Source organism: Panicum virgatum, chromosome 3K (genome assembly GCF_016808335.1).
Source record: "Panicum virgatum strain AP13 chromosome 3K, P.virgatum_v5, whole genome shotgun sequence".
NCBI lineage: Eukaryota > Viridiplantae > Streptophyta > Magnoliopsida > Poales > Poaceae > Panicum > Panicum virgatum.
Genome location: NC_053138.1, coordinates 49812919 through 49824893, shown reverse-complemented (window position 1 = coordinate 49824893; position 11975 = coordinate 49812919). Strand labels below are relative to the sequence as shown.

General features: G+C 45.0%; 1 protein-coding gene across 1 annotated transcript; it reads left to right on the top strand.

The window, feature by feature from the left end:
* The first annotated feature begins 7925 nt into the window (after positions 1-7925).
* Positions 7926-10972, top strand: LOC120701004. Its single transcript, XM_039985179.1, has 15 exons — positions 7926-8095; positions 8187-8455; positions 8542-8745; positions 8853-8945; positions 9036-9131; positions 9218-9538; positions 9602-9673; positions 9766-9879; positions 9947-10018; positions 10143-10196; positions 10275-10346; positions 10417-10488; positions 10649-10705; positions 10783-10827; positions 10919-10972. The coding sequence occupies exons 1-15, from the start codon at positions 7927-7929 to the stop codon at positions 10970-10972; spliced, it is 1764 nt and encodes a 587-aa protein (XP_039841113.1). The 5' UTR covers position 7926.
* Positions 10973-11975: the final 1003 nt, after the last annotated feature.

The following is an 11975-nucleotide window of genomic DNA, read 5'->3' as shown; positions in this document are numbered from 1 at the left end:
GAAATCACTGAAAATGACCGCCAACACACCCCCACACCTAGACTTTGCTCGTCACGAGCAAAAAGAGTCAAAACAGATCCTGAGGATCAAGCAAAGTCTAGGGTTCATGAGATAGGGTATGCATAAGCATTATTCCAAAACTTTCCCTTCATACCTTGGATTCCGGGTGGCTAGCGCTGTCGTCTTCACCCATTGATCTCTGGAACGAGTCGATGAGAGTTGTCGCTAGTTCCTGTTTTGCAGTACTTGGAAGGGTTTTCTGGATTCTATAAAACCAAGGCGTACTCTCTTGCTCAGACCACTCATTCACTCATCTTACTCAAACCTCACTTTGTTTACTCGATTCCTCACTAGGAGTATGTGGAGCTCGGGAAATGGTGATCACATGTCTCACACATTCATTTTGCAGATGCAAACGTAGTGTCTCATGGTAGTTAGAAGGTCCATCACTCGGATCATGTGCAAGTGCTACAGAAATGTAAATCCTAAGTGGTATTCAAGCATCTTCCATTCCTCCCCTTTCTTTTTTTTGACTTGAACCGGCATGAATGTTGTTTGTGTTTTTCTTTTCTTCTTTCTTTCAGGGGGATGGAGAGCTTTATGTAATCGCAAAGAGGATCTTGGAGTGGTGATCGTGTATGTGTATAACCCGCAGTGATAAACAATCATAACTAATAAGAGGCATGGCCTTTGCATGAGCTCAGAACGAGAAAGACAGCAATAAGTTTGAATTTGTATGTGAATGATGTAAAGGCTCTGGAATAGGTATAGGGCAAGCTGAGCACAAGAGTCGCCTTGTTTTTGTGTTTAAAATAAAAACTTCCAAGATTTTGAATTAGGAACTCGCACTACCTCATGTCATCATATCACAAAGATCAAAAGGCAAGACAGCGAGCGATCCTAAACATGTGTTCCAAGGCAGACAGGTACTTGTATATGAAATAAAACTTAGCACAAACCTTTTCCATGAAATGATTTCACTCTTTCTATGCAATTTGTTCACAATTTTATTTGAATTTAATCAGGGTGAAATTGAACGAGCACAGGAAGGAAAGGGTAATAGAGGGGTCGAACCAGCACCACGCAGAGAATCTCGGGGAGAGACCGACAGGTGGGGCCAGCCTGCCCCTATGTCCTTTCTCTGTGGCCCTTTTGCAGACGTGCAGGCTCGGTGTAATCTATTCCAGGTGAGTTGCCTTGGCCAATTTGATGCAAATTGGGGTGCAACATACAATTGAATGAAAGTAAATGAATGACATAAAGGAATTTAAAAGCAGCACCTAAACCTTGACCTAAGGACTCTTTCTAGACCTACACCTACTTCAGGTCCAGGGATCGATATAGATCCTCATTCCCGGTCGCCTTCGCAAGGCATTTGATCTTAGAACAAACTACCTTACGAAGGGTGTCTACCCGATCACCCAACTCCATCCGGTCGATCTCCGACTCGGCCACGCGCTCATCCATATTGTTGAGGCGTAGCTGGAGTGCCGCAAGCTGTGCATGAAGGGAGGCGACGTCAGTAGGCTTCTCCTCCTCCTCCTCCTCGTCCTCATCCTCGGTGTCGGTGTAAGCATGGATCTCAGGAGAGCCACAGATAGGAGGCATAGCCGGAGTGCCGCAAGTTATGCATGAAGGGAGGCGACGTCAGTAGGCTCCTCCTCCTCGTCCTCATCCTCGGTGTTGGTGTAAGCATGGATCTCAGGAGGGCCACAGATCGGAGGCGGCTTGATGTGACGCCGCTTCATGTCCGGTGGGGAATCAACACCGCTGCGATCCAATGGCGGGGTGTGCACCTTTCCTTGCCCGACCTTGGCCCCGGTCACACGATAGTGTGGAGGGCTAGGACTAGTGGGGGAGTACTGCGGGGAGTACGTCGGCGAGTCAACTTGCACCATTAAAAGTGCAGCGACTTGCGCGACACGTCCCACGGAGGACGTTCCCGTGGGCTTGGTAACAGCCTTTTGAGGGGAAAGGACCCCTGTTGCAGGTCGCACCGGGTTGAGCGCACGGGAGCACACGAGGGCTACTACTCCTGGTGCCTGGGTGGTGCTCTCCACCGAACCGGGGGACGGCTGGCCTCGGGGTGAGGCCGGCCGGCCTCCTCTAGGCCGGCCGGCCTGGGGCTGGCGCCCCTGGCCGGCAGGCGGTGACGAAGAGAGGGTGGCGACCTCCTGGGATCTGAGGATCCTGACGCTGTTGGATGATGTGCGTGAATGACCTAACTTGGAGGGCGATTTTGAGTTGGAGCGCTCCATGTGCACGGATTTGGGAGTTTTGGGCGAGGGTTGTGCGTCCATGGGTGTGATCTCAGTGGTGGAGTGGAAGAACGAGAGGAATTCTGGTGGAGAGGGTTTGAATGAGGAAGAGGGGGTATGCCTCTCGACTTAAATCAACTCAGATCGATCCGAACGCCCCGGAGATGAACGTTTACAATGATTTGAACGTTTTACGAAAGGATGAGGGCGAACGGGCTCGGGGCCAGGCTGGCCGGCTGGCCCCACCTTGTCAGGTGTGGCCCCAGGCTTCTGGAATCTTTCTTCTCGGACTTTCTATTTTTGGGCATCTGGGTGCTTTGGTCCAGAATGGGAAAGAAAAGCATGGACGAGAGAAAGAGAGATACAAAACCTAAGATAAGGCCCGTTTAAGGTACGACGACAACCGTAGATGTGTGCTCTAACTCGGATAACTCGTAGACATCTACCTCTTCGAGTTCCAGTATTTCAGGCTCGAGGAATATTTTCAATCATTGGCCATTGGCCTTGAAAATGTTCCCATCATCGTCCTGGTGGGTTATAGCACCGTGGTCGGCGGCGTTAAGCACTAAGAATGGGCCTTCCCACTTACTTCTAAGCTTACCATGACCAAACAAACGAATGCGGGAGTTAAAGAGTAGTACCTTGTCTCCTGCTTTGAAATGCTTGATCTAGATTCGCTTATCGTGCCATCTTTTCGTCCGCTCCTTGTAGAGCTTGGAGTTGTGGTAGTCCTTCTCCCTCCATTCATCCAGTTCAGCCAGTTGGATTTGTCGTTTGATTCTGGCTGACTGGAGGTCCATGTAACACCTCTTTATCGCCCAATGGGACTTATACTCGAGCTCAACTGGAAGATGACAGGTCTTGCCATAAACCAGTTGATATGGTGTCATCCCTATCGGAGTTTTGTAAGCTGTCCGATAGGCCCATAGTGCCTCACATAGTTTGATTCGCCATCCTTTCCCCATGGCATTGACCGTCTTCTGCAAGATATTCTTAATTTGCTTGTTGGACATCTCTGCCTGACCACTTGTTTGGGGATGGTATGGTGTAGCAACCTGGTGGTCCACTCCTAACTCGCTGAGACACTTCCTGAAGGTTTTGTCGATGAAGTGTCAGCCTCCATCGCTGATCACGACTCTAGGAGCTCCAAAGCGAGGAAATATGATTTCCTGGAACATTTTCTTCGAGCCCTTTGAGTCGGCCACAACACAAGGAAGTGCTTCAACCCATTTGGACACGTAGTCCACTGCCACAAGAATGTACTCGCACTGCTCTGACATTGGGAAGGGAACCATGAAGTCGACTCCCCATACGTCGAATATTTCCACTTGAAGATTGCTCTTTAGTGGCATGTGAGGGACCGAAGCCGGCGACCAGAGGGGGGGGGGTGAATGGGAGCCGATCAAAATTTCTTCCGAAATCGATCTGTTGGCCTAAATTCCAAAAATCACCGCAAGCCTTCAACCTAAGGTATGTGAGAATAGCTATGGACTAGCTATCTCACAGCAGCACACCCTAGGAAACTTCGCGGAAGCAAAACGAGACAAATCGTAGAACTGTCTGCCCGGACCGATTTGACCGGTGCAACGGACCGGTCTGACCGGTCGTGGCCTGAACAAGTCTTGACCGGTCTGACTAGTCTTGCCGTCCGGTCTGATCGGTGCCACCCAGAAAAACCCGTGAACAAGACTTCAAAAGAAAAATCTCGAGCAAACGAACTCCAAATCCAGCGAAACTTGGAGGACACCTCCGCAGCTAACCTACGAACATATCCCCAAGAGATCTTTCCCGAAAGATCAATGAAACTTGAGAATTTGAGGGAAGATCAAGAAGGATTGGGGTTTTCTCAAGAACTCAAAAACTTCAATTCGTAGGAACTCGTGATTCCAGAGGGTTTGGCACGAGGCTAGGGGCATGGGAATCACTACAAAGACCTCTACGAACTGTCGCGACCATGTGCGTCAAAAACGAAACGAAAATCCATCACAAAAGAAAACAAGAGGGACGGGATTGGATTGATTCAAAAGCCCAGAGGGCACAAGGAGGATGGGGCCTCCTTTCCCAATCAAATCCAATACAAAGTCTCACAAATCCATAATCAAATCCTACTCTAAAGAGAAGAATGGGGAGAGAGACACAGGGGCGGCGGCCTGGGAGGAGCAGAACAATCCACGGACGGAATACAAAAGCCGCACCTAACCTAATACAAGTGAAGGGGTATTTATACCCGTGGAGACCGGTCAGATCGGTTCCATGGACCAGTCAGACCGGTTGGTTAGACCGGTCAGACCGGTGCCAGGGACCGGTCAGACCGGTTGGTCTGCAGCATCCCCCTGTACATGATCTCATCTGATGGCTGAGGTTCTTTCTTCGGAACGAAGTCTTCTCCACGATGCCGCCATCTTGATGAAGATCTGGTCCACGGTTTTGGAAGGTCCGTGAAACCCGGGTAGATGGCCGGTTTTGAGAAAACCACCAAAACTCCTCGCGCGGGAAGATTCCCGCCTCCACGCCGTGGCCCTAGACGCCGTTCTCGCCTCGGCCTCCTGACGGCCCTAGACGCCGCCCGACGCCCGTCACCTCCTCGCCTGCAGCAAGGCCCTAGACGCCGTCGACGTCCGTCGCCTCCGCCAGTCCCGAGACCGACGCCCGTGCCTCCACGACTTGGCGTCTTCAACCGCCGTCCGCCAGCTTGGTTTTGTGGTGCAAACCAAGAAACCCGCCTTCCGTCGCCGCTTGCGCCCTCGATCTAGGAGTGGATGCCACAGCTGCCGCCCGGCCTAAGCTCCTCCACGGCAGCTCTCCGTCGACACTTGATGCCCGTGTACCTGCAACCAAAGACCAAGCGCGCGATCACACCGCACGGTTGACAATTTACTCATCACAGCCAGGATAGAGTACTCAACATTCCTCAATCTCCCCCTTGATGAGGGCATTGTCAACACACCACCAGAAACCAGAGAAGTGATAAAATAGAAGCAGAAAGTGAAGAACTCAAGCAAGTGACAAAAAACTCAGAAAGTCAAGAATAGTCACTTACTCAAGCACAGATCGGTTCCCTAAGACACGGGCAACGGCTCAACGCAATCGATCAAAAGGCAAAACATGACTCCTCAAAGACAGAGGTAACGCTCGACGCAGGCATGCTGGAAGTGGAAGGAAAACGAGGAAAACCAGGACCAGGAGCCAGAAACAAAGCAGACACTCCCCAAGCAAAGCTTTTCCCTCTCACAAGTTCAACTCTTCCAAAATGATGCACTCTCAAAGACCTGTGCACAACAAGTTTTTCAAAAATCAAACAAGTCTCCCCCTTGTTCAATCACTTCTCCCAAAAATTCTCCCCCTTGTTGGCACATGCACACATCAAGCCTAAAATATGCCTAAACCTCCCCCTGAAACTGAGACTCCCCCTGAACATATGTTATGCAATGAATGTCGTGCAGAGGGTGTACGTGAAACACTCAAGCATACACAGATATGATCAACTAGTGATAGGCATGTGTGCTTCATAAACAGGACCTGAATCTAGCTCAACAGGATATATCAATCAATTCTAGAGCTAGCAAGATCAGTTCAGCAAAAATAAAAGCATCACCCATGATCTAGCAACAGCAAATAGGAGAAAGAAAGCAGTGCTAGTCAAACTCATACAAGGTGATCCAAAGCAGCCGATTCAATTTTATCATGATTCAATTTTGCATCTCAAACTTATCAAGCAAGTGATTTTGCTAGGGGTTGAATGCTTGTCATGCTTTACTTAGCAACGAGGCCAAGCCTATGCCAAAGGCAGTCAGAAGCTTAAGGCACTCGCTTCAGTCATGCACAGCCTTGCCCGGGTTCTCACTAGTGCTATGTGAGCCGTCCCGAAAGCTCGATCAGTGCGACAAGCAATCCCACCTGGATCTTTCACTACAAGAGAAACCCCACTTTTGCAACACATAGGTGGCAACGCTTAATTTATTTGTTGCAAACAACATTTACGAAACTGAGCTAGCAACGCTTATGATTGAGCCTAACTAAGCCTATGCGCCAGCAACGCTTAATTCTGAGCTAGCAACGCTTATGATTGAGCCTAACTAAGCCTGTGCGCCAGCATCGCTTAATATATTGGGAAAATTCGATTCATGCCACCGCAACTCCGTGAAATTGGGTGTCATGTTGAAAATCATGCCACTCAATGGCATGATTTTCAACATGAGATCCAATTTCAAGAAATTGGAGTGGCATGGATCCAACTGACCCTAATATATTTGTTGCAAGCAACATATGAGACTCTGTGCGCAGTACTTAGTTTTTTCTTTGACAAAGCACATGTGCTCTCAATTAATAACTAATAAGCGTCAAAAAAAATAGAAGCGCGCACAAGTTCGAGTTCGAACCTGCAACCTCCTGCATTTAGGAAAGAAACTTGCCCACCCACCTAACCAGTCAAACGATCTCCAGGTTGTGCTTATTGCCTCATTAAAATTTACTTTACTTATAAAACAACAAGGGACTCGGTCGGCGGCCACCCCCACCCGGCCAGTCACTGTAGCCAGACAAGCCACAGGCAGGGCAGGCCCACCTGGTATTCAAGGGTATTCATTGAATACTCATTATTTTTACAAAAAAATTAAGTATACATAGTCATATACATGTATCAGTATTCAAAAAAATGAGAAAATTATACTACCTCGGGCTATTCACATCTAGCCCACTTCCCTTCTCTCGAAATGGGCCGAACAGCTAAAAAACGGCCCACTGGCCGGCCTTCCCCATCCCCCAAACCCCCACACGCAGACCCCAAGCCCCCACATGGCCACTCCGTGTCTCTCCCCCTGACCCCCTCGCATCGCTCGAACTCTACCCGGCGGCAACGGCAGCAGCAGGAGCTAGGGGTGGCGGCCGGCCACCGGGGCGCCGGGCAAGCAGGCCGCAAGCAGCGGTGTCTTGCTGGTGGGCAGGCTTGGCGGGGGCGCGCACGGCGCGAGGAGGGCACTGGGCAGCTGAGCAGCGGCCGCCGGCGGGCGGCGGGTCGGAGCTGAAGCCAGCCGCGGCTGCCGCTCGGGGAGACGAGAGCGGAGCGCCGGGGCGGCCTGCAGCGGCGTGGCGCGGCAGCAGCGGGCAGTGGCGCAGGGCGGCACTGCGACACCGGGCACGGGCGCACGGCGACCGCGGCACCGCAGCAGGCAGCTCGCGCGTAGCCTCTGCTCAAAATTGGACAATTGCTAAGGTCAATTTCTCAAATTTCCTAATCCCATATTCCTATTTCTGCATATTAGGTTATTAGCCCGAGAATTTGTGCAGTGAGCAGTCAATTTGAATCATTTTAATTTGTACCATGTGAGTACATCTATGGCTGTATGATTAATTGATTATATCTATATCTTACTTTAGGCTGTTAATTTTTTTCACCCTTTACAATCTTGAATACCCAAACTCAAAATCCTGGGCCCGTGCTCCAGGTAACAGAAAATGATATTTTACCATGCTGCATCCATACGAAATTGGCTCTGATTGAATCTGGCATCACAAATACATCAGCATGTATTTAGTTTTAGTCATCTGTTCTTCCATAGATCCGGTGTTCTGTACTGAAAATATTAGTTTAGTCAAAGTCAAAAAATTTCAGACCAGGGTATCATGGTTTGACCTATATATACTATACTATTTTGGCTCTGCAGTGGCTATGGCAAGGGGTAGAAGGAAACAGATAATTCAGAGTCATGAAGAATATTTGTCAGAAGAGCATATTGGACAAGAGAGCCATGGGCAAAATACTGAGGCATCTGAACTCCATTCAAGTGCTAGAGGAGATCAGATCGATGGTGATGGTGATATCGAGGTTAATTTCCATGGTACTTACTAACCTACTCCAACTTTTTTATTACTACCAGAATGTGTTATCTATTTATCATTGAATATTTTGTGCTCCGTAACACTGCATAGATGAAAGTGAAGACAGAGTAAAGCGTGGAAAGACAAAACTGAAAGATATTTGGAACCTTCCAAAAGGTCATAGAATCGTGGTTAGATGCAATGAGCTGGATCAACCAATTGGAGTAGAGGCTGGGTTTCTAGGAAAATTTCTTGGCATGGTTGCTAGGAATGGTTGCTTGTGTAGCTTGAGCTACAAGGATTGGAGACTTCTAATAGGAAAGAAAGAGAAAAACACTGATGAACAAAAAAATAAAAAGGATATACTTAAGCAAGTGAAGGTACGTAGCACTGTGTAACCTTGTTGGTAATTTTTGATATTTCACTTTCATTTTTTACTGATGTATTTTGTTTTTGGCATATACAGATGAGATTCATGTACCCTTCTTGCATGGAAAAATGGATACTTCGAACCATTGGAGAGAGATGGAGGCAGCACAAGTCTAATCTGAAATCAATATATTTTGATGAGCATAAGAGCACAAAAGATAACCATAGTAATGTTCCTAATGGTGTATTTGATGATCAGTGGATTGCGCTTGTTGATTATTGGACGACACAAAAAGCATTGGTACATGGATTTGTTGGGTTCATATTTGTTTGCTTTCCATGCCCAGTAGATTTAATAAACATTTATGGAACCTAAATGCTTTTCTCTATCTCATCATTATATGGTAGGATATGAGTAAGAAAAACAGAGTAAACTGTACAAAGAAGAAGTCAACACATACAGCTGGAACAAAGAGTTTTGCTCGAAACAGAGAGGAGTTGGTAAATTCTTTTATAACTCAAACTGTACTCTTGCTACATCTATATGCTAATGATTATGAAGTTCTTTATATCTATTTTTCATTTTCACAGAGGGAAAAAGATCCTGAAAAGAAAAACCCTCACAGGGCTGTTTTGTATCTCCATACGCACCAGACTAAAAGTGAGAAGGACACAAATGCACATGTGGTATGTTGTTTGTGAATGCTTCGTCTTTGATTGTTTACATCAGTAATTTTTCATGTTATTTTAATTCTTATTGGTGGTATGCATAGGGGGCTTTGAAGGAACTTATAGAGCAGCAGCCATGTTTAGCGGAGACTAGTCAAGGAAAGGTTGCATGGAAAGGAGATGCACTTAGTAAAATATTAGGAGAAGAAAAGCCTGGCCACGTGCATGGCTTGGGACTTGTTCCAAATCCTAATCAAGTGTTTGGCGCATCTCCTTCAAAGCGCCTTAAGAGTGTAAATTTGACTTCACTAGATGAAACATCAAGTGAAGATGTAGTATCTTTGAGACTTGAAATGGAGAAGCTTGGGCAGCGTGTCCGGAATCAAGATGCCAATATACTACAGCTGCAAAAACATATCCAACAGGTAAATTTTAAAAAGTTCAATTCTAAGCATTTCCTACACTAACCTTCTGATTCCTTGACATAGGGATGTTTAGTTGATCCTGTCTATGCACCTAAAGATGGCTATTGTTCTGATGTGCCAAATACGAAACGAAAGGTACGTACCTCTTTAAAAATTGACAAGAAAAACAATATACTGTAATTTTTTTAATAGTTGGTTCTAATTTGTAGTTATTTGTCTATCAACAGCGAGTATATAGTGACCCTCAAAATCAAGATTCTAGCATGGATGGACAGCGAGTATATAGTGACCATCAAAATTTCCAGGATTTCAGCATGGATGAACCACTGAATGATACAATGGTACAATTGAGTTGGATTTTGCATACCAGATTTATGTCAAAGATTTATTTGTTTTATTTCATCGCAGAATGGGCATGCTGACAATGTGGAGGATGATGATCTGCAGCCAGATTACGAATACCTTAGTCATGTACAGAAGGTATGCACACTAATATGGATGAGAGCGTTTTACTATGTTTGGCACTGGAAAGCTAGTAATGGTTGCCGCTTTAACTAGAATCTTATGTTGTCCTTTAACTGTGACTTGTGACTTGTGCTTGCAGAGGCAAAATCTTATGATGCAGAGAAAAATAGATGTTCTTAGCTCAAAGAAACAGGTAAGGAAGCTATTTTTCAGTGATGAATCATTATAAGGTTTTTTGGTTAAATATTCTTTTGGTTCCTCTGTAAAGAAGGTGGCTGAGCACTCATATGGAACCACAAATTCGGACTCATCTACCCCAGCCACAATAAATATTAGCTTACAGGTATTCATGAAGCACTGCCTGTAGATTTTGTTGGTGAAAGAATATATTAATTTATTCTTATTCACTATAGATGGAGCAAGATGATTATGTGGAGAATGAGGATCTGCCAGCACATTACAGAGATAATTGTAGTAGCGATAAGGTTTGCACACCAAACTTAACACATGGATGCAAAGCAATATATTCTATTCATGTTGCTAAATACCGTTATTGCCACTGCTTTCTGAGTTTTCTAATAGAATGGCAGTATACTGTTCTATGAACTTTATCAAATTGTTGTATTAAACAAGCATATATTACAGGTTGTCTCAAAGGAAACATATGCTACTCCCTCAATTTTTGAAGCATCTCAGTACCAAGTAAATATCTTTCTAGCATCGATATTTTTGTTAGCTTATTTTCCACAACTAAGTTATCGATTTTGACTTGTTACCAGCTGAACAAGATCTCAAAAAGGCCTAGTGCATCGGTACCTGCTAGTGTATAAGACACATCGCTTAAAACTTCATTTTATCCTTTTCTTAATTGTTCTTACAACTGGAGTCTAAGAATCCCCATATATACTTTTGTAGAAGAATCATCGTGGTACAACAAGTTTGTCAACTGGCAATACAATGAAGGTATGATTATTCAATTTCTTAGACAGACTATGATCTATTATGTGCTTATTTGTTGTATACATATATTTGTGAATCAGGTTGGCACCAAAGTATACTTGCAGAGATGGAAAAATAGAAACAAGACTGTCGCAATGGGTAAACTAGTGAGTTGTGATCCAAAACAGAAACTTGATGGTGTTCAGCTAGGCAAAGAATTTTGGATGGTTTCTGTTAGTTTTGTAATGGTAGAAGATGAACCATTGATACGACCATACAAAAACTACAAGGTTCTTAGAGATGTAGAAGGAGGAGCCCATGTTGCATGGCCTTCAACTTTTGTACGGTCTTTTCTATAACCCATTGAGATTTCAATTCTCATGTGTGTCATATTATTTAATTTAATTTTCATTTGCAGATCGAGAAGATAGATATATGATCACAGCAGAGGAACACTTGACTGAGCTGAAGGAAGGAGAAAGGAGGACAACTAGCATGCTAAGAGGGATCTTTTATATGTTTCATATTTGCTCACATAGTAACATGTGCTCTGTACAAAAAAATGTGTCATGAATTTGGATGGTACTTTGTAATGCGACAAATTATTTATAATAAATAAATATATATATGGCTCAGTGTGCTTATTTTTATGTTGGATGGTATTGCATTTTTTATTAAATTGTACAATATTATCTCTATTGTTGTCTCATAAATAAATAATTATATAATATTAATGAACGAATGGTTTAATCCTTACAACGCATATAAGTGTTGCAATAAACTAAATCTATACGTTACAACAAACCATAGAGGCTATTCACACATGGTCTGTACAAACACATATAAGTGTTGCCATGATCAAATATTATGCGTTGCAACTTTGCAACGGTTATTACTACATGTTACCAACACATAAATAAGTGTTGCAATAGATCCTTGCAACGCCACTTTAGGCAACGCATACAAAATGCGTTGGTATAGACCCTACCAACGTATATATGAACTTTTAGCAACGCATATTTGCGTTGCAAAA